This window comes from Pogona vitticeps, chromosome 3, assembly GCF_051106095.1.
Source record: "Pogona vitticeps strain Pit_001003342236 chromosome 3, PviZW2.1, whole genome shotgun sequence".
In the NCBI taxonomy this organism is placed as follows: Eukaryota; Metazoa; Chordata; class Lepidosauria; order Squamata; family Agamidae; genus Pogona; species Pogona vitticeps.
Genome location: NC_135785.1, coordinates 245,243,093 through 245,266,597, shown reverse-complemented (window position 1 = coordinate 245,266,597; position 23,505 = coordinate 245,243,093). Strand labels below are relative to the sequence as shown.

At 39.1% G+C, this 23,505-nt stretch overlaps 1 protein-coding gene across 1 annotated transcript in view; it reads left to right on the top strand.

The window, feature by feature from the left end:
- DDX10 (DEAD-box helicase 10) overlaps positions 1-23,505 on the top strand; it is a 211,789-nt gene that overhangs the window by 6,059 nt on the left and 182,225 nt on the right. The window contains exons 2-10 of the mRNA XM_020803162.3: positions 3,803-3,863; positions 4,620-4,750; positions 5,857-6,015; positions 6,708-6,828; positions 9,184-9,373; positions 13,065-13,191; positions 15,210-15,372; positions 17,063-17,147; positions 22,861-22,962. Of these exons, the coding sequence (XP_020658821.3) occupies positions 3,803-3,863; positions 4,620-4,750; positions 5,857-6,015; positions 6,708-6,828; positions 9,184-9,373; positions 13,065-13,191; positions 15,210-15,372; positions 17,063-17,147; positions 22,861-22,962 (1,139 nt within the window). The remainder of the gene's footprint in view (positions 1-3,802; positions 3,864-4,619; positions 4,751-5,856; positions 6,016-6,707; positions 6,829-9,183; positions 9,374-13,064; positions 13,192-15,209; positions 15,373-17,062; positions 17,148-22,860; positions 22,963-23,505) is intronic.

The window sequence follows — 23,505 nt, the reverse complement described above, 5'->3', positions numbered from 1 at the left end:
TATGCAGGAAACTGAGCTAGATGCAAATGAAAGAAGAATGAAAATTGGTGGAAGAAACAGCAATAATGTAAGACAAGCAGATGACACCATTTTACTGGCAGAAAGCAGCAATGACTTGAAAGGACTCTGTTAAAGGTGAAGGAAGAGAGCGTAAAAGCAGGATTGCAGTTGAATATTAGGAAGACAGAAATCTTGATTTTAGAAGCATTATGTAAGTTTAATGTGGAGAATGAAGAAATGGCTATTGTATTGCTTATTATCATATACAGATGTGAAACTGAACAGTGAAGTAAGACAGCAGTGGAAAAAAAATGTTTGAAATATTGTGCTGGTACCTACTGTGTGGGTAGCCGGAACTGCCAGAAAGATGAATGAATGCCTGCCTGCCTGCCTGCCTGCCTGCCTGCCTGCCTGCCTGCCTGCCTTCCTTCCTTCCTTCCTTCCTTCCTTCCTTCCTTCCTTCCTTCCTTCCTTCCTTCCTTCCTTCCTTCCTTCCTTCCTTCCTTCCTTCCTTCCTTCCTTCCTTCCTTCCTTCCTTCCTTCCTTCCTTCCTTCCTTCCTTCCTTCCTTCCTTCCTTCCAATATCATTCCTTAAATATCAGCTATCTAGCTACTGGGCCACTTTGAGTGGTTTACAACAAAAAATGAACAAATGGGTCAAGTCAAGGTTAATCTTTCTTTCTCAAAGCAAAAATGATGAAATTGTCATTCTTTGGGCAGATCATGAGAAGACAAGACTCTGGAAAAGGGAATAATGCTAGGAAAAGTTGAAGGTGAAAGGAAAAGCTGAAGACTATGTCTATAGGATAGCTAGATTATAGATCAATCTATAAGATAGATTGATTCCATAAAGGGAAGCCACAGTCTTTAATTTGCAAGATCAGAGCAGTGCTGTTAATGATAGGACTTTTTTGTAGGTAGATCACTCATTCATAAGATTGCATTCAGTTGGAGGCAGCTTGATAGCACATAAGAACAGCATAAATTTGAAAAAATGTGTTATATATGTACAGAAACATCCAAAATGCAGTACATTTCTGTGCAGTGATAAGAAAAAGTGCCTGCATATAGAAAACTACTATATTAGGTGATAAAGAAGATGGGTTGGACTTTCCTTTGTAAGAAAGGAAATTGTAGGTTTGGAAAATGCGGTGATGTGACAGAACGTTATAAATTTACATATGGTGCAGTATTTAAAAAGTGAATGGGGAGAATTTGTTCCTCTGTCATAGTACTAGAATCAGATGCAAGTGGGGGGAGTTATCCAATGAAGCTGCATGGTAAAAGACACAGAATAGTGAAGTCCTTACTTCACACTGGAGATTGCTGAACTGTGGAATCCTTTCCCCTAAGGTGCTTTGGTGGCCACCAAAGTAGATAGCTTTAAAATTGAATTAAGCAGATTTATGGAGCACAAAGCTGTCAGTAATGAGTAGTCAGATTCATGTTATATATTACTTTTAGGATCAGAAGCAGTATGCAGGCAAATGCAAACAGATGCTACTTCACTTCTGTTTTCCTTCTGCATTTCCCAGAAGCATCTGGTTGGTACTTTGGGAGCAGCATGTTAGACTAACCTGTCTTTGGTGCGATCCAGCTGGACTCTTTTGCGCTGCTGTGATTGAACACAATGGGAAGAGGATGGTGAAGTAGATGGGCCTTGGTTCTGATCCAGCATGATTGTTCTTAACGCTCTCCGCACCTGGCACCTTTGGCTTCCATGTTTGCATGGCAGAAGGACACTGGCCAGTTTGTATGCCAGCTGGATGACATTTAAAAATGCTCCTTCATCATTTATGAAATGTTTCCTGTTTACCACGACCCTTTTTGTTTAGAGGAAGGCCAGGCTGGTGTAAACGCAGTGTCCATCGGTCCATAAAAACTCCTGATATGCTTGAAGTGTTGTATGTTGTTAGTGCTATTCCTCAGAATACGCCTGCATTACATTTTACAAATTACTTTCTGCCTTTGTATTAGGGGATGTGGACGTGACTGCATTTTTCTTTATTACTGTTACTTCAAAATCTCTTTTCTGACATTGCCAGTATTTTTCAGTTCCCATTGAAATTGAAACAACATTGTCATTTTAGTTACTGCTAACATGCTGGCAATAGGATTTCAGTGCAGGAATACAAGTGTAGCTGTTTTTTAATATCCATCCATCTATCTATCTATCATCTACCCATTCTGTCTGTCTATCAAGAGAGAGACTTATTCCAAGGATGCAAATGATTAGACAAATTTTTTATGAAGATGTATTTGTGAATTTTAAAGCCTTCTCAGTGAAGTACGTTTGGATCAGCTTTTAATCTTTGCAGTTTCTTAATGAAAATTAGATTTGTGGTTTGGGAAAAAAAACAAGGTGGCTGAAATATATTAAAAAAAACTTATTGTTTTTTAACATGCTTTAAAGCTTTTGTGCCTCATTGTGATGTGATACAAATGTTAGAGTTGGGTGTGGTCACTACATATATCCTCAGGGGGGTTCCTGATGGATTGAAGTTATGGAGTGTGACGACAGATATTTGTACTTGGGAATTTGGTTTTATGAATGATGGAGTCATAGGCATGCAATAAATGCAAAATGGAGATAGCCTGCAGTAGCTTTCTTCAGATGCAAACTGTGGTATAAAACAAAAACTTTAAAGTGGCTTTTGAGAATTTGCTTTGTACAAAAATTTTGAATTTTTAAAATTTAAATTGGGATTTAAATCATGATTGAATTAGATTCAGATCAAATCCACCCTGCCTGTAGGGGCAGTGGGTGTTTGACGAATGATTGGTGACTATAGCCAAATACTGTAGTGGTTAAAGCTACTGTCGTTAGCTTTAATATTGTCTTTTAATGATGTAAGCCACATTGGGTCCTTTTAAGGAGAAAAGTGGGGTAAAAATATTTTAAATAAATAAATGGCTGTGAAGCAATTCCTGAAAATGTAGGCCAATTTGAATCAATGGAGTTTATGAAGGAATTGACTCACCAAATACCTAGTGCAATTTGCTATACAAAGCAACAGAATTTCAACCACAGTTTTGAAGGACAGTGGTGCCTCGCATCACGACGTTAATTCGTTCCAGTGCTGTAGAACGAAAATGTCGTGATGCGATTTTAAAAAGCCAACAGAAATGCATTAAAACCAGATTAATGTGTTCCTAGGGGCTTCAAACTCACTGTCCAGCGAAGATCCTCCATAGTGCGGCCATTTTCGCTTCCTGTGCAATGAGGAATCTGTGTGAAAACATAGCGGGCGGCCATTTTGTTTACCTGGTGGCCATTTTGAATCCGCCAATCAGCTGTTAAAAAATCATCGCTTTGCGATGATCGGTTCCCGAAGCAGGGAACTGATCATCGCAAAGCGAAATTCCCCCATAGGGAATATCGTTTTGCGATTGCTTTTGCGATCGCAAAAAGTTTGTCATGATGCGATTTCATCGTCAAACGGAGTGCCCGTTTTGCGGGGCACCACTGTAGTTTGGCAAGGCTGTATCCTGTACATTTTTACCTAGAAAATTAAACTCAGCTCAAGGGGACTTAGCTCTGATTAAGCCTGCATGAGGGAAAGTACGTACTTATCTCAGCTTGTATCCTTTCACAGACAGGCTTGATGCAGGTGCTGCACAGTTGCACATAGAACTCCAATAGTTCAAAATATCTCATATTAATTCTGTATAGTTCAGAAGCAGGAGATGAGAGTGGAATTTTACATTCGCCTGCATAGACTTAAACATTACAAGAGATTTTTCTATATTTTGCATAATATTTTTATATATTTAGCAGGCTGTGTTCTTTGTCTATTTTCAGATCAACACAAATGAAATTGTACGGTTTTCTGATTTCCCTCTCTCTAGGAAGACACTGCAAGGTAAGTACAGCACTTTTGTTTACTGTATTGATTTATTAGTGACTTTTTTTTGTCCCGGTATTTCCTCCAGTGAACTCAAAGTGGTGCATTGGCCCTCCACCTGTCAACCTGATTTGCACAGCAACCTTATGAATGTATACAGTAAGTGAGGCTAGCCTCATCCAGTTGAGATTCAGGGCTCAGTGGAGACTGGGAGCAGGCTCTCCCAAGCACTTTATAGCTACTGCCTCCCAGTTGGGTCTTACATTCACAAACATCCTTCTGGCAGCCTTAGCAAAACATTATCAGCCCCCTATTCTACCCATTCTTGCATTAATAGCCCCTCCCTCCTTGGTTATCTTATTCTTTTTTTAGCTATCAGTAGACAATTTTTCCTGACCTCTAAATAACAAAGTTATTTTCAAATCGGCTTTATTAGCTACTTAAAATTAAATTATAAAATGCAAAAGAATAAAGACTGTTCTAGTCCAAAAAGAAATTTCTTTTATGGAAGTCACTGTTATGTATTGTATAACCTTGTGTTAACTCATTTGTGTTGTTACGTAGTGCCAAGTGAAGACTGACTAATACTGATTCTGATAGGGTCTTCAAGGTATTTAAGGAGTGGTTTTACCAGTCTCTCTGCCCCCACAATTTTCTGTGGCAGAGCTTGGGCATCGAACCCAGCTCAGGGATGTTATCTGAATGTCTCCCTCTTGTAGATAAATGATTGATTACAAACATCTTAAGCTGTTGGTGTTGCCTTCTGTGCACCAGGTTTGCAGGGAGCTCAGTATCGTATGGTGACAGAAATCCAGAGGCAGACCATAGGTTTGGCACTGCAAGGTAAAGATGTACTGGGAGCTGCAAAGACAGGTTCAGGCAAAACCCTGGCTTTCGTTGTACCTGTAAGTAATGAATTATCACTGTGTAGAACACTGTATTTATTACCTGTGATTGTTACATGAACTGAACAAACACACAGTTTGCATGTAGAACATACTGCTACTTGGGTGTTTTGATAATAACAGTGCTTGACATTTCTGCATAAATCCCTGGAGAGCTGCTGCCAATCTGAATTGACATTGCTGGTCTAAATGATTCAATATAAGGCATATTGTCCCATCCTTCAGGCACCAGATCCCCAGGTAATTCAAAATCCATGTACAGCTCTTATGCCCCTTAAGCATAACTAATGAGCATAAACAGTTTATTAACAGAAAAAGACAGACAGAACAGTTCTCTCGATTGGGTTCTCTTCCATAGCACTAACAATATTTTTCATACAGTACTGTATGCAATGCGCCTTAAAGGTCCTTATGACCCCCTGATCTAGAGGTTCAATTGTTGTGTTTGGGGGCAGGTTGACCACTTTGATGTCTTCGGTGTTGAACTCATGGAATTGGAGTATTTATTTCTTTGGTTGTTTATTGGAAAAAAAATCTGTGTGTAATCAAAACTGTGCTGTTCAGATCCATGCAATTCACGGTAGAAGTGTGCAGCCCATAAGGAATCCCGTGTGCAGCCTTTTTGGGCACATGCGGGACAGCTGATCACACATCTAACATTTTTCATCCGATCCCAATCTTGATCTGCTTAAGTTCAAATATTTTTATTGCTTATTTCTAATTGCATAGGAGTCCTGTTGTTTGGGACAGAGTAAATTCTGACTTGGTGTTATAGTGTGAATGTTATGTGTTCGAGTAGAAGGTATGTTGGAAAAAAATATTGCTCTGAATCTTTTTGCTGCTTGCTTAAGTTTTATATTGCTTTCTTCGTCTACCTAACTGGGTTCCAGGATATATCTTGGCTGTGCTTGTAATCAGGCTTGTGACTGAGACATGACCCAGCACCTCATCTATTTAGCTACAATTACTGCTACCAATTATGCAGACCTTAGGCAATCATCAATAATAGGATCCTGGCCATTGCCTTTATATTTCTGTTGTTTCTAAAATAATGTTCTGTGAAGGGATTTCCTACGGTTTCTAACCAGCGTGTTGCAACTGTTCAGGCCCTGGAACTCTTGTACCGTCAACAGTGGACTTCTGTGGATGGATTGGGAGTTTTAATCATCTCACCCACCAGAGAGTTAGCATACCAAACGTTTGAAGTTCTGCGTAAAGTGGGGAAGAACCATGACTTTTCGGCTGGCCTTATCATCGGTGGAAAGGTTTGCTCCTCTGTTTGTAAATAAGGATTTCTTCAAATAATAAATAAGTATTTGTGGGTTTTCTGTACATTTCGTCCGTTTCTTGGGTTTGTGTAAAGCTTGAGGGCTCAGAGGGGAGGAAGAGCGCCTGTTCTTAAGGTGGTTGTTGTTGTCTAGTTGTTTAGTCGTGACCGACTCTTTGTGACGGTCACAAATTCTTACTGAAGGATGTCACTTATAAAAACCGGAACATTAAAATCCAAACCAAAATATTAGAAAGAGTTGAATGATTTTAAAAATTGAAATAGATTTCAACAGGCTCACCCTGTTTTGTGGCAAAGCCACCAGTCCTAGATGTTTCTGGGAATATTACATTTTTTCCATTTTTTCCCCTACTAGACATGTATGGCAGTGTGTGCAAAATAAATGCCATCCCTGCTTTACAGAGACTCATTGTGGAACTAGGTATGATGTGTCTGCCACAAATGGCCCAGCATAGATGGTTGTTTGATCTTGAAAGCTCTCTTGTGTGCTGTACCTTGTACATAGAGTTTTTCCATGCCATCACAGACAGGTACGTGGGCAAAAAGATCAGATCTATCAATGCTGGGAGCTTCTACACCTGTTTTAATATTTATTTTACTGAATGAAGTGAGAGAGGCTTGTATGCTAAAATTATGGATCTTGAGCCTCAGATCTTTCTGATATTTCAGGACTTGAAACAAGAATCGAGCCGGATACACAATATAAACATTCTTATATGTACTCCTGGTCGGCTCCTGCAGCACATGGATGAAACGTCCTATTTCCATGCCTCTGAGTTGCAAATGTTGAGTAAGTATAAAATGTTGAATTTAATTGTCTTTTTTCTTTTCCTGGATGGATATAATGTGAATTCAGATAGAGACTTTTGTTCAAAACATCGTGGTCAGCAACACTGTGTTGACGTGGAACTCCATGAAAGCTTCAGTGAAAATACAGCTCAGTGCAAGTTGTGGTCATTGTTTCAGTGTTAGGAAAAAAAACAACTCATTTTCACTGGAATCTTTCCCTGAAATTAAGGAGTGTGTGTGGTTACTCATGTGTTTCCATTTCTGCGGTTTTGCAGGCGGGACTTCTTGAATATCTTTTTCTTATATAAAAGAACGGAAGCTGAAAAAATCCTTTGACTATATGGGAGGATTTGGAGTGAGTGAACAAGAATAGAACATAAAATCAATGCTGTCCCCCCAGATCTCGTGTGGTATGTTTGGCAACCACAGATAACATCCATTCTATATTGTGGCCAATAGCTTGGGTCCAAACTAAAGTCAATGAATTTAGCTCTCATCAATTTCACTGGGACCAGCACCTTACTAACATAGGCGAAAGATTGGGCAGACCTGAGGAAAATACAATACCTTCTAGGTGACCTTAGTAAGGAAGTCACTCTATCAACCGCCAGATACGTCCAGGCCATTATCCAGAGACGCCGCAACATGTTCCCCCAAAACGAGGGGCTCCAATTTTGATGTTCTGGTTCCTCCTCCCCCCAGTAATGAATCTTTCCCCGGTATTTTATTGTTTTATCGTTTTATTTATGCAGCATGCCAATAAAGGTTTCTGTAACTGTAACTAACTAACATAGGCCAGTTTCCTCTTTGCTCACTGTGTATGGCTAAAGGGCCTTCTCTTTGGCTGCTCTGAAGTTGTGGAATGCTCTCTCCCATGAACTTGAGTTAACCCCCTCCCTTTTATACTTCCTCTGACCACTGAAGACTCACCTCTTCAGGCAGGCTTTTAATAACTCTAACTGAGCCCCTAAGTACGTTTGTGTTCAGAGTTTTAAATGTTCTCAGCCATTTAATGTAATTTATTTATTTATTTACTTATTCACTTACAGTGGGGTCTTGACTTGAGAACTTAATCCGTATTGGAAGGCGGTTCTTAAGTCAAAAAGCCTGTAAGTCAAGTCTCCATTGACCTACAGTGCATTGAAAACCGATTCATCCCGTAACAGGCCGTTTTTGTTCCATTTTGGTTTTTTTCTGGTCTGTAAGTCAAATCTCAGTCTGCAAGTCAAACCTAAATTTTGCGGCCAGAGAAGTCTGTAACTCAAAAAGTCTGTAAGTCAAGCCGTCTGTAAGTCAAGGGTCCACTGTACTTACTTACTTACTTACTTACTTATTTATTTATTTAACTTAACTTAACTTAACTTAACTTAACTTAACTTACGTGCTGCTCACTCCACCCAAAGGTCTCTGGGTGACTTACAATAATTAAAATACAATAAAAAGATAAAACAATTAAAATATAATTAAAATAGATAATATTAATTTTAATTATTATTGAAGTTTAATTGTTTTTAATGGGTAATTTATTGTGTTTTTAATTTCACTTGTAACATTGTGAGCAGCCTCGAGTCCCCTCGTTGGGACATAGGCAGCCTGTAAGTGAGATGAAATAAATAAATGTCGGTTGAATGTGTGGCTGAGGTTTTTCCAAACTCCTTCATAGGATGACTGCTTTGCTGGCCATATGGATAATGCATGGGTTCTGAGTTCCTCAGGTGCGAAGCATTATGGCAGGTGTGGCCAAACACTTGACCTTAGCCACACTTCCCATGGTGCCTTGGTCCCAGGGACCCCCCCCCCCAAAAGCCAGTCTTTATGCAAGAAGCAGCTCCGCCATGGAAATAAGCAGGCAGGGTTCAAGGAAAGTGAGCAAAGCTGCCTTCCTCTTTTTTCTTCTTCTCTGTCCTCTCTCTGTGACTGACACAGAATGTTGCCAGAGGGTGGATGTGAGAAGGATTCTGCTGACAGGTGCATCTTGACCACATACAACATTCAGTGAAAGATGTGGAATGAATTGTACCTTGTCATATTTTTGGAGGTTTGTTGCTTATGTGGTCTAGCACAAGGTTAAGAACATTTAATTTTTTAGACTCTAACTTTCAGTATGGCTACTAGCATAGCTATGTAGAGCTTCAGTTCAAAACTCTGGAAGTTGTAGTCCAAAAAAGTAAATATCTCTGGAAATGAATACCAAGTTTACAAACAGGTTCTTTATTTTTGTGTGTTGGATCAAAAGCTGCATTTCATGTGGAAAAGCTCCAAGTATTAGTGTGGAAATTAGCCTTGCTTCCTGTCCAAAGGTTTAGAAGCTTTATTTCAAAAATCCATTCCCTCCAGCTGGCTTTTTTCATTCCAGTACTTGATGAAGCTGACAGGATTTTGGACATGGGCTTTGCTGAGACAATGAATGCAATCATAGAAAATCTTCCCAAGAAACGCCAGACACTTCTTTTCTCAGCCACGCAGACCAAATCTGTGAAGGACCTGGCCCGGCTAAGCTTGAAAGACCCAGAGTATGTCTGGGTGCATGAGAAAGCAAAGTTCAGGTAGGGAAAAAATTCTGTCTTTTTGGATTTCAAAGAAGTAATGGTGTTTTGTCCTTATTCTTCATGTCTGTAGAACTAGATGGGAGGAAATTATTTGTTATCCAGTCTGAGCGCTGGTGATAAAGCAGGCTGGAAAGCTGAAGTAAGCTTATACACAAAGAAGAAGAAAATTAATCTGGCCATACGAAGTGTGGTTGTGGAGTTCTTTGTGTCAATTCTGCTTTGTCATTTCAAGTACTTCTTATGGTCCATGGAAGTTTTTTTGGGAAGGGAGGTGTCAACTAAATGGACGAAAATGTTGTAACTGTTGAAAAATGGCTCAAGTAATTTTTGGTTTAAACCAGCCCTCCTCTTCTGAATGACCTCTGCATGTGACAGTACATGTGCAAGATACCCTACTATAAACATAATGGCTACTTAACAGATATGCATATTCTTACAGGGCTATTGCAAGATATTTGGCTGCCTAAAACAGCACCTTCGCATCATTCCGAGCATATGGTACCCAGCAGTGGCTGTTCTATTAGGATAAATGGGGTACAGCTCCTTCGGGTTTATTCTACCCCCTGTCAGCCATTTCTTCCTGCCTCTTTGCTGGAGGTTGAGGTTCAGAACCCTGTCTGTGTTCTCCATGTGAAGTCCCAGCCTCACATTGTATGTGTTTGTGTGCATGGGAGAGAGAGATGGGGAGGAAAGAGAAGAAGGAAGCAAGAGGTGGTGACGTCTTTAATTTATGGAAAAGATGTAATACTTGAGTTTTGGAATAGAGAAATGGGATAAGGCAGTAGCTGAGAGAATGTTTCACTACTGCTGGGTGGCTGCTCTTGTGAATGTCTCTCTTTGTATGTCTGTATAAATACTGTACTCAGTTTCCATGCTAGGTTTGTACTTTGTTGGTGCTAGGCCTTCAGCCCCACTCAACCAGAATTGGCCACCCTGAACTGTATCCATGTCCACTTAAGGTTATTCTTGTAGCTGAGGCAAAAAATCCCTCAGGTTCTCCTTCTTATGAATAAAAAAGAAATACTAATTAATAGGAATAAATTGAGTGTACTGCACTTTCATGAGATATAGTAGGGGGCCCTGTTTCTGTGGGGGATTGTTTCAAAGTGCCCCCCCCACTGTGAATGCTGAAAACCACAGATAATACCCTGTTTCCCTGAAAATAAGGCAACCTGAATATAACTCCTAGCATCATTTTTCAGGATGCTTGTAATATAAGCCCTACCCCAAAAATAAGCCCTAGTTAAGTGAAAGCCCGCCCTCCACCATTGTGCAGCAACGAGAAAAAGATGACACAAGTGTATTTGCATAAATACAGATTGTTGTACATGAAAAAAATAAAACATCCCCTGAAAATAAGCCCTACTGTGTTTTTGGAGCAAAAATTAATATAAGACCCTGTCTTATTTTTGGGGAAACACACTAGTGAATTCTATACATAGTGTAGTATCTGGGTCCCTTTAGTGACCAGTTCTGGTAATTATATCATGGAAGTACTGTACATATTTCTGTAGTGAACCCTATACATAGCATGGTTTCTGGGTTTCTTCTTTTAACATTTTTAATATTTTCAGATTACAGATAAATGAAATGAGGGACAACAATCACATGGATATGGGGGCCCTACTGTACTCAAAATGACCTCGAGGCAGCTGTCATATTCTGCCTAATCGTAGAATCAACTGCATGCATAGGATTGTAGCCGTATTACATCCTGTTAAAAATATGGAGTCTCACTTCTTTTTTGTCACCTGTGGTGTCCTTCATCTCACCTTTGCTGTTATCTCATCTTCCTTGGTTGGCCACGATTCTCAAGCATGCGACAGGTCTTTCTGCTCACTTTGGTTCTCTGTGTCAAACACAAATGTCAGCTGTGGGTGAAAAGATTGTTGATCTGCAGGCTTTATTCAGGTTCATGAGCTCTATTTTATTTGCCTCTTTTGAAGGCTGTTTGAATTATCGGGAACATGGAATGGATTAAACAATTCTCTTATATTTGTTTTCTCACCTTGACACCCTTTTTGCATCAGTACTGAGCTTTACTCGAAGCACAGTTGTGAGGATTGTGGCATTTTTCAAAACACTTGAGGTCCTGATACTAGTAGGAATAGCAATATATGTGTTAATGTTGCATTATAAAAAGAGGGATGTGATATTGGGTTATAAAATCTCTTTCCTTGTAATATGCTTTGTTTCTTAGCTTGTAACATACCGACCAAACTTTATGGTACTTTGATTAAACCTGGAAGTGTTATTGAGCTAAGAAAAGATGGTCTATGTAACAAGATTTCATCTTATGCCTCTGTTTTTTCCCCCACTCCTAAACATAACACAGACCTGAATTCTTGAGGATCTAATTTCAGATTCTGTATCTTCCTTTTGCGTGTTCCCCCCCCTCTTCTTGTGATAAGAAAAGATTAATGTCTTTGTAATAACACTTCTCCTTGCTTGGGAATATTCTAGTAGCTTGAATTAGTCATGAAAACGAAGCAAAAATAAATGGAATTTGTATTCTTCTGCAGGAATTATTGCCTTGAGAAGCAGTTATTTTTTTTAGGATTATCGAACAGGGAAAAAGCTTTAAGCAAGATTAGTACAGGGCTGCGGTGTTAGTTGCGTAATTTACTGAGCAGTGGGGCTGAAGCAAATCATTGCAGGGCGTTGTAATTTAAGTAAAGCGAGGAGCATATTTGGAGGTATATTTTTTTATGACAGGGTTCCACAGGGGAAGAGACAGTGAATCATTTTCTGTAGGTTTGATGGGAAGAGTGGATGATAATTCTAAACATCCCGAGCAACTGATTTAAGACTTCGTTCTTACGTCCCAACAGTATTGTTTTATATGATAATTTGATTAATATGCATCCTTGTTAATTTTGTTTTGTAAACCGTGGGTGGTGATGTTGCTTTCTGCTATAACTCTGCAAAGGCACCTGTTTAGCATGCAAAAAACTCCAAAGTTCAGCCTCTAGCACCTCTGATTAAACAGTAAAATACATTCATTTGAAACCTAGAGAGTTTTTTGCCAGTCAGAGCAGACTATCAAGGCAGATTCCAACAGTAGGTAGTAGCTTCTTGTGCAGAAATGTTTTGTAAATAGATTGTGAAGATAGATTTTAGGTTCACTTATTCACTAGGATAAATAAATTTCCATGGAGTGGAATTTTATTGGTTAGTTGCAGTGGCAAATTGCTCCTGGTTACATCTTCTGTCCTTTTTGAGAATCCTGATGGGTCAGAGAATCTGATGCCTACCCAGTTTCCCACAGAATGTTATAGCCCTGTAGCAAAAACCATAAGTTTGTGTTCATCGTGGTTGGCATTTATGCTATTTAGGACTGATTTCTGAGTGAAATCAAACTATCATTTCTAGTCATATCAAAATCCATCTGGGTATCAAGGTTTTTCATTGTTGCAATGATTCCAGGTAGAGAACAGATTGGTTGAATTTAGTCGGGCCCTTTTGTTCCAGTGCCTCAGATAAGGAAGAGCTGGCAGAGAATTTTCAATCATTTGTTCTTTTTATGTTGTTAAGAATTTTTTATTTTATTATTTATTATACCTTGAACACCATTTCTGAAAAGCTGGGATGTGAGCTTATTGTTGTCATATTAAAAAATGGCAAATATTTAGTAATTTTATATGCTGTTATCATTTATCATCTGCTTATCATGCACCTTTTTTTAAAGTACTCCAGCGACCTTGGAACAGAACTATATTGTCTGTGAACTGCATCAGAAAATCAATATGTTGTACTCCTTCTTGAGAAGTCACCTGAATAAGAAGAGCATTGTGTTTTTTGCAAGCTGTAAAGAGGTATTTCTGTATTTATAAATATTATGTTTGCCTATGAATGAAAACAATACAACAGAAAAACCCAACATAAGAGGTGGTAAAAAGACTTGCTGTTAGGACTCTGAGATTGGAAATGGTCGTAATGTTGGTGCTTCATGCATGAGAAAGATATGTCTCGTGATGCTTTGAAGGGATACGTAATATTTTGATACAGGTATCAAAATAATAGGCAGGAATGCATCAAGCACTTGTTAAAGTGCTTGATGCATTCCTGCCTATTAATATTTTAATACCTGTGTGCAGAAATCTCTGTACAAAGAGAAATGCAAGAATCTCTTGTAAAATTTGCCAATGGCTAAAATGTTTTCAGCAATAATTTCTGCAGGATAATCTCTTGGAGAAGGCCTCAGAATATTTATTTATATTATTTATGTGCCACCTTTCTCCCCCTCCCCCAGGGGATCCTAGGAGGGTCACAATAATTAAAACTGTGCAACAATAAGTTTAAAATGCTATATAAACTATATTAAAAGAAAATAATTAAACATTAATCAAGATTAAAAACTGTTTTTAAAAACACATAAGAAGCTGTGTTTCCTAAACAGAGTGTTCCCTGGACCCCCACTTAATTGCTTAACAGCCTGCCTGAATAGGAAGGTCTTTGACAGATGATGGAAGGTTGAGGGGGCAACCTGGCTTCTTGAGGCAGCCCATTCCAAAGCCTGGGAGCAACCTTTGAGAAGGCCCTCTCTTGTGTCTTTGCCAAATGAGATCGTGGAGGTGATGGAATCGAGGAGAGCCTCCCTAGAATTTCTTAAAAGCCAAGTAGGCTTCTATGGGGTGACCCAAGCTGTATAGAACTTTATAGGTGATAACCAGCACTTGGTATTAAGCCTGGAAGGACACTGGCAGTCAGTGAAGTTATCGTAATCAGGGAGTTACATGCTCTCTGTAACCAGCTCCAGTCGGCTGCAGCGTTTTGAACCAGGTGAAGTTTCCAAACACTTTTCAAAGGCAGCTTCATGTAGAACATACTGCAATAACCCAGCTCTGTGCACATGCAGTGGTGGTAAAGAAGAATAGCTTCCTCACTGCCACAAACTAGACTGTCCAAGGAACTCTAACCAAACAGCCACTAAACAGGATGAAGGCCCAGCACAGGAGGGGCAATGGCTCAGGACTACAATTAGCAGTGTTTCTTCATTTGAAGGGCAAAGGACACTCATTTGATGGCCAAGATGTACTCATTTTGGACTGAGAAGATAGGTGGTTTGAAAAGAGGGGTCAGGGAGAAGCTGTGCATGTGCATATAGAATATCCCTCACTCAACAGGGGTGAAGACCTTTGATACAACCTGTTTATTTATCATGGTGTCCTTTCATCTGTCCCTAGAAAAATCAGAATCACACACACCAGAAAGACCACTGTTAACAACTGTTAACGACCCATGAGAACTGGGTGGAGAAGGACCGCAGAAGTGGGATTTTCACTCACCCCCAGTTCTTTGTCCATCTAATGAGCCTCTTCAGACCAGGGAGAAGTGAAACCAATGGAGGATATATCAGGGGGTCCCCTACCAACTCTTGCCAGGCTGAAGAAGCTACTTGGATGAGTAGCAAAGCATTTCAATCTAATAAGAAAGAAGTCCTTTTGCCATCAGTCATGTTCATCCAGGATCAAATCCTTACTGTTAGTGGTCTTACCTTTCACTGGCCTGGCATATGGCAATAAATGATATAGCAGTAAATTTGAAAGCGCAGATATTCCTTATGTCAGTTTCCCAACCTTGGGTCCCCAGATGTCTTTGGATTAAAACTCCGAGAAGCCTTCACCGCTAACTGTGCTGGCCAGGTTTTCTGAGAGTTGTTGTCCAGGAACACCTGGATATTCGAGGTTGGGAAGCACTGCCAAAGGGTGACATTCCCCAATCCCCATTTCAACAAGAAGAAACTGTAGATGTGGCAGCATCATACAGTCAAATCAGAAGGACACGTTTTCCTCTGCAGAACTTAACACTCTAAATTGTAACTGTTTTCTAGGTCCAGTACTTGTTTAGAATATTCTGTCGCCTTCGGCCTGGCCTTCCCATACTGGCTCTTCATGGCAAACAGCAGCAGATGAAAAGAATGGAAGTCTACCATGATTTTGTGCACAAGAAATCAGCTGTTCTCTTTGCTACTGATCTTGCTGCTCGGGGTCTGGGTAAGCAGTCTTAAATTGCTGTGTGTTCATATAAAGCAGGAAGGGAAACCTCAACTTGGTGGATATATTTGACTACTACTCCCTGAAATTCTTGCCAAGATGGCCAGTGGCAAGGGATTACGCAAGTTATAGTCCAGGGCAAAAGGGTTTCCCAATACCGTGGTGCCTCGCATAGCGAGGTTAATCCGTTCCGGATTAACCTTCGCTATAGCGAAACATCGCTAAACGGAATTTAAAAAGCCATAGAAACGCATTGAACTTCATTCAATGTGTTCCTATGGCTTTAAAACTCACCGTTAAGCGATGTTCTTCCATAGCGCCGCCATTTTCGCGCCCTCGGTAAGCGAGGGCAGGGCGCGAAAATGCGGCGCGGACCTTCCGGCGGCCATTTTGGAACTGCCGATCAGCTGTTCTCCCCCCGCTTCGTTATGCGATATTCGCTAAGCGAATCGCTTAGCGAATATCGCAAAGCGAAAAAACGTCATAGGGGCCATCGCTGAGCGAATGCTCCAGCGATGGCCCAGAGCCCCTCGTTAAGCGATTTCATCGCTCAGCGAGGCACTCGTTAAGCGAGGCACCATTGTATGATATAATGTTTAAATTCACATGCTTAGCCTTTCCCAGACTTGGGTCCCTAGATATTATGAGACTAATGTTCTTACCATTTTTAGCCAGCATGGCCCATAGTTGGGGATCGTCGGAGCTATAATTCATTGTCAAAGTTGAGAATGGCTGGGTTATGGTAAGCTTTTCTTCCCTGCTCAAGTTGTTTACATTCTGTGTTTCCTTAAAGCTGTTGACTTATATGTAAATGCACCTTTTACAACTTTTCCATGTTGTCTATGGGAAAAGAAAGGGGGAAAAAAGAAGAAAATGATAAGGGAGGTTTTTCAAAATTGTTAATCTTAAGTGTAGTAGACTGTATGCTTAAGGTCAGTTGTGCAAATGCAAGAATGCTATGGAAATAAATGTGGCCTGTGATAAAGAGAAATGATAATCAGATGCCATTAAGCCTGAATTATGGTGATCCTATTCAAGGTTTTCTAGGAAGAGAATAGGCAAAAGTGGTTTACCTTTCCCTTCTTCTGGGGGCATCCTGGGACTGTTTATCTTGCTCTAGTTTCAGGAGGCACAGCGGGGAATCAAACTCTCAACCTCTGGCTCCACAGCCAGATGCCTAAACCATTGATGCCTATCCAGCCAGCTCAGTGATAAATAGAAAGGAAGCATAGAAAAAGCAGGAAGTACAGATAAATTTGGCTTAGGGTAAAAATAAAATGCTAGATTTTTTTAAAAGTTGTCTCAATGTGCACATTTGGGTTAAAGATAGTTCTTTAAACGGTAGGATGATTGAACCCTCTAGGTTAAATCATGAATTCATTGCCTTCAAATTTGTAAAATGCACATTATCTGTCTTTCCATATCTAGTGTAAAATTGCGCCCCATTTCACTATCATTACTTAGCAAATGAGGATGCTATTAATTTTTGTTCCCTCTGACAAATAGATGAAGCTTGTATTTATGATTAATTTTACTTTGTGAGCAGTTTCTTTGAACATGGAGACTGTAAAATAGATCAGATGTATATAGAATTGGCAGCGAATTGTACTGGCCAGATGAAAAACCTAAGTACAGTATTGATTTACTTTAATGAGTTCAAAAACTTATCCCTTCTCTGCCCCTTCCACAGATTTCCCTGCTGTGAACTGGGTCATTCAGCTTGACTGTCCAGAGGATGCGAATACTTACATACACAGAGTTGGGAGAACAGCAAGGTATATTTCTCAGTTACCTCAGGTTAATTGTTGAACCTTTAAAACAGTGGTGTCCAACCTTGGCCCTCCAGATGTTCTTAGACTACAGCTCCCAGAAGCCTTCACCACCACCTCTGCTGGCCAGGATTTCTGGGAGTTGAAGTCCAAGAACATCTGGCGGGCCAAGGTTGGACACCACTGCTTTAAAACAACATGGTTAGTAGTGAGTAGAAAAAAAGTCCATAATTTTATATTGCATTGGATCATCTTCTTTCAAACCTGTACTCTTCAGATATTTTGGGCTCACACCATTTCTTTAGATTACAAATCCCATCATGTGTCCTGGAGGCATGCAGACTGAATATTCTGGGATTTGTAAGCCAACATATTTGGAGGATGTCTGGTTGGTAAAGCTTAAATTAAATGCAATGTCCTATTTCTTGTTATGCCGGTATGCCATGCATTATATCTAATACGCTGGTGTGCACATAATGTCTCCTTTAATGTTGGCCTAAGTTCAGTGTTAGGCTAGTAGAGGAAAACAGTGTGTCATTCCATGGCTTTTTCAGTTGTCTAGTGACCCATTTGTGCACTGGAAACAGCTGGATTCCTTCCTTGAATATTGACTAGAACTAGGTTTCTGTGAGTTTGACATCATGGGTGCTAGTGTAATGATGTAACTGGATAATGGCTAGAATATATTGGTAGCAATCTGGAGTATATTTTGTTTGGATTTTGAAAGATTTATTCCATGCATACATTGCCCCTTAATAGGAACCCTGAGTCTGCCATCCTGAATATTGATCAGATTTCATGCTTGCGTAGGTTCTGTAATGCTGCAATATCTATCTTCATATCATCCAGTGGTCCTTTTTTTAGGTATCTCTTTGCATACAAATAGAATATTTGTCATTAAGTGTTACTGCGAATTTTATTGAAATAATTAGATTTTGATCGGGGGAATATGTAAGATCCAAACCATTTCTGATGCACTCTATGGTTTTGTTGGGAAATAGAGAATCTCATATTTAATTTATTGAGCTTTTAGTGTGTGTGAGAGCCGAGCAGAGTGACAGCAAGAAGTCTCTAGAGACTTAGAAAGCTAGGGTAAGGAGAGGGTTTTTTTAAAAAAAGACATCCTTGCAGTATGTCTGAGATTTTTGTTGCCTTGTTTTTAAAGAGAATGTTTAATAAAAACAAGAAGCTTCACTATTTACTTGTCTATCTGCATCAAATAAAGTTTTGCTACTTGGGCGTTACACGTTAGATAGACATGGCCTGAGACTGTTCTAATGCATGAAATTTATTGATCATGTAATTCATTTTTCATCTTATTGAAAGCAGAGACATATCAAAGAATTGCAGCTTCTTTTTTAACATTATTTTTCAATGGTGCTGTTGTTGTTGGTGACCAGTGCTTTAAATCAGACCTTAAAAGTCATTAGCAACTGAAAAAAATCTATTATATTTTTCTATGTATCTGCTTGTGTTGCAAATAAATTACAAGTCTTTATTTATTTATATTTTTGGTTCTGCTTTCAAACAAACCCCAGTGTTCAGTCTATAGGCATTATGCTTAAATCCAATTGTTAGTACCAACTAAAGTAGACACACTGAATCAATAGAGTTTACAGAAATGTTGAACATAACAGTCTCCCGTTCATTAAGTAGATTTATAGTAATCAGGACTAACAGTTGGATTTAGGTCTTAAAAGACAGTGGAAATTAGAGACCAAGGTAGAAACGTAAGCTTTAAAATACATTAAAATTAAACTAATTCTAAAATTTCATGGACTGTGAGAGTGTGTAACTGGAGAGAATGAAAGCTAAATTAAATACATATATTAATTAAGAATCTATGTGTTATCTGTAGTTAAAATTGGATGGACTACTGCCATTTTAAATCTGAAATCAAATGATCCATGTGGAAATTTGATTAAAATAGAAAGTAGAGAATAAGGAGTATTATGAGCATTTTGAGATTGAACAGTGTTGGTAATACACTTCTATGAAGAGAGGTTGCAACAAATGTTTTCAGATTTTATGGCCTTGACTGTTTGCTTGATTCAGACATTGCACCTACAGATAGTTCACACTAAACGTAGTTAAGAATCGCAACTATTGCTTTAGTTCCCGTGGTGTTAGATTTGGGTTAGGAACTGCACATCTGCTACTGTATCCCATTATCTTGGTCAGCTTCGAGAGTTCATTTGGGTATCTTAAGGCAGAGCAGCTCAGAGGCAGAGCAACGGCAATATCTGTGCCTGAAGAAGTGGATTGCAAATAACAAAAGCTCACACTGCAATAAATATGATAGTCTGAAAGATGTCACAGTACTTTTTAAAGAAATGTTTTTGTGATAGTTGTTGTGGGTTTTTCGGGCTCTTCAGAACACGGCCAAAGAGCCCGAAAAGCCCACAACAACCATCAGATCCTGGCTGTGAAAGCCTTCAAGAATAAAATGTTTTTGTAGTTACTGAAATATAAAGGTGGGATAAAAATGTTTTAAAATAAATCTGAAAAATTTAAGGTGCATGCCCTATCTGTCAATCTGGACATCATCTAAACCAACTCCCAAATGTGGTTTTCAAAATTGTTAGACCACGACTTCTGATCCTAGTATGTTAGTCAATTGAAAATTATGATTTGATATCCTTAACTATGATTTGTTGTGACATTTGATTATATATCTAGAGTGATTCCCAGTGTTCTTGTCTATAACCAAAACTCCTCACTAAAAAAAGCCACTAACTAAATTAGTTCGAAATGGCAGAATTGAAAATTTATACTTTTCAAAAATGTATCCATGCTTGTTTTATCTTTCAAATTAACTCACTGACCTCTAAATTGGAGAAGCAGTCTCATAACTTCAGTAACTGTAGAATCATTTTGTCTTATCAAATGATAGCAAATGATGAGGTTAAATTATGACACTTTAAAGAAGTAGAGAATACCAAATATGGTTTAAAAATAAAATCCTGCAAAAAGGTTGCTGCTGGGTTCTTATAAATATTCAATCTTAGGGAACATTTTCTCTCCAGACAAGTTACCATTAACATTATGTTGACCTCTGTTTCAGTCAAGGAATAATAACCGTAGAAAAGTAGAACTGGAGCATCTTCATGAAAGAATATTGTTTAAAAATAAAAACCATATAGGTTTTTTCAAATCTTAAGTTTGTTTTGCTCATGTGGGTCATTTTAGTCGATGAAGCCTATTTTGATTGTATTTTATATAGTAGAGCAGAATGCCACTAGAGGACAGCAGTTGGTAGCATTCATGTTTTAAAGGCCATATTAAAATATTATTTCTAAAATTACCTTTATACTTTAAAAATAATCCGTGTAAACCTCTGCATCTTTAGTGTAAATCTAAAATGCATTTCAGAGGAACAAACTAATATTTGTAAATTCACCTGTACTAAACTATATAGTGGGGGGTGTGTGTGCTTGTCCGCAAAGCATTTGAATGTTTTTCTTCAGTTTTACACAGAGTAAGATGAATTTTAGTTTCAGATGGAGTAGACCAATTGGGGTTTGAATAAGAGGTAGCCCATTATTTTTAGAATGTGAATGGAATACTTAAGTCGATTGTGATGTAATGTTGTTAAATGCTCTGCAGAGCCATAGTCAATTGTGTCCATATTTAAAAGTTGTGGACTGAGCTAGAATGTGCTGTTTGCTCAGTCATAGATATGTGACAGTAAATTTTGGTTCTTTGCTGTACCAGCAATTTATGAAATGATGCTTGAAGTTATTTGATGAAAAGCAAAGTGTGCTGCTTATATACTGCCCCATAGTATTCTAGGCAGTTTACAGTTCCATTCTGCAGGCTACACATTGACCCCTCTTCCACGCTAGCTGAGTACTCAGTTTACCGATTTTGGAAAAACGGAACGCTGAGTCAACCTGAGCCTGCTACCTAAGCTGTCAGGATTGAATTCAGGTCATGAGCAGAGTCTTGACTGCAGTACTGCAGTTTAATCACTGTGTCATGAGGCTCCCTAATGGCACAATTAACACTGCTGTCACTATAGTGTAGGTGTATGCTTAAAATCACTAGAATAGTGGCCCTGGTGTAGATGGGAGTTGTAGTAGCAAGCAAACTTCATGAGGTTCCATCCTGCTTGCCTTGCAGAAGTTGGCATAATCAATGTTAGCATCATAAACCTCAGTTTGTGTGACAGTGAATGGCAAGAGGGGATTAAGAGGGGTTTGGTATTATGAAAACAATTTCAGATTTCAGGAGGAACAGAGGGGAATTCTGAGCCAGACTAAGAGGGCCAACTGTTAGTAACATGTTCTAAAGAAAATTGGTGGTTTCTTTTTTATAACTTTTCTTTGTTGCTTTTGAAGCAAAAAGTGTCTACCTTCCAGTCTGAGCCATTTCAGGTGTCTTTGTCAGTACTCAGTCAGCGTGTGGAAACTGTGAACTTGACAGAAACAGAGCTGCTATTTGATATTTTTATATCCAACATTTGCTAAAAAAAAAAAGAAAGAGCAGCATAGAGAGCCTTTATTCCTATGAGTATCTCTTCAACTAGGGTTAGGTTAAGAAAGAGTGATTGGTCACAGGGTCATCAACTGAACCTGATAGCCAAGTGGAGATCTGAACTGGGTTTCTCCAGTCCTAGTTGAACACAAATTATTCTGCCACTTTGACTTTCTTGGTATGTCTGTATTCTTAAATTGAGGAAATATTTTACCCAGGGAAGCATCCGAAAATACTGCCTTTCCCAAGGGTGGATAAAAATCAATGATTTTTAAAGACCAGATTGATTTGAAAAACCCACAATTTTAAAAAATATTAATTTTCCAAAATTCTTATTTTTAAAATTTTAGTTGTGATTTAAATCATTATTCAAATCAGTTTGATTTAATCAAATCCATGCTGCCTTTTCCTATCTATAGTTTGAACTGATGCAAACCATTTTGTTGAACCTCAGGATTCTACTATCTCATTCTGCTGCATGTACAGGATAGATTTCAGATAGAAGGACATCGTATTTCTGTCAGTAAATTATAGGTAAAGGTTCCCCTTGACAAATGTCCAGTCGTGTCCAACTCTAGGAGACGGTGCTCATCCCCATCTCCAAGCCATAGAGCCAGCGTTTCTCCGTAGACAGTTTCTGTGGTCACGTGGTCAGCACGACTAGACAAGGAATGCCGTTACCTTCCCACCATGGTGGTACCTATTTTTCTACTTGCATTTTTATATGATTTCGAACTGCTAGGTTGGCAGGAGCTGGTACAAGCGACGGGAACTCACTCCGTTGCGTGGATTCGAACTGCTGATCTTGCAGCCCAGAGGCTTTGCGGTTTAACCTGCAGCACCACCACGTCCACCAGTAGAGTATACTTTGTGCCAAATGTTTAGATCTGTATCAGAACCATGAGGAGGTAAACTAAATGATCAGTTGATCAGTCTTACTAAGGGCCACAGTTAGATGTGCAGTTAAGTGCATCTCTGCACTTGATGTGCAGATTTTTAAAAATGCAAAGAGCATAAGGATGTCTGTGATCGTTATCGGGCTTTTAATTCTTTTGTTTGCTGCTGTAGTCTTGGACGGAAGTCTCCCTTTTGAAGTTGATACTTGTATTTAAAAAGAATAGCATCCTTGCACATTAATGCTTACTGGGTTAGCCCACAGAATGGCTGTTTGTATTTACCTATCCGGGTGAAAATCTCATTGTAAACATTATTCCTTTCTCCCACATATGTATTCTTTGCACAGGTACAAAGAAGGTGGAGAGGCTTTGCTTGTACTGGTCCCTTCAGAGGAGAATGGCATGATTCAGCAGCTGGAACAGAAGAAAGTTCCTGTCAACAAGATCAAGTAAATACTTTTGAACCTTTCACATAATAAAGTTGATTCCCCTTTTTCTTTCAGCTCTTCACCACTCAATGTCTCAACTCCTGGATGCATGATTACCCATTTGTTATGTTTATATCTTGCTTTTTTCCTGAGGGAGTTCAAGGCAGCATATGTAATTCTTCCCTGTAGCTGTGTTCATTTCCAACAATCTTGTGAGATAGTTTAAGTTGTGAGAGTGGTTTGCCCCAAATTGCACAGTATGAATGTGATAGTTGAATAAGGATCAATTCAGTCCTGCTGCAGCACTATGACAACTTTGCCACTCTTCTGGGAAGGCTGTAAATATAAACTACAACAGTTGAATATTGTTTTAACTGTGATGTCTCTGTTGCATGGAATTCTGAGATTTATTGTTTGGAGAGGTGCTTTGAATTCTCTGCTATGGTTCATGGGAATGAGCTAGGGCTCCCTAGTAGAAAATGTTAGGTACCTCAATAAACTACAGATCCCTGAATGTTATAGGATAGAGTTGTAGCATGTGCTGTCGAAACTGCTGGTCTGTAG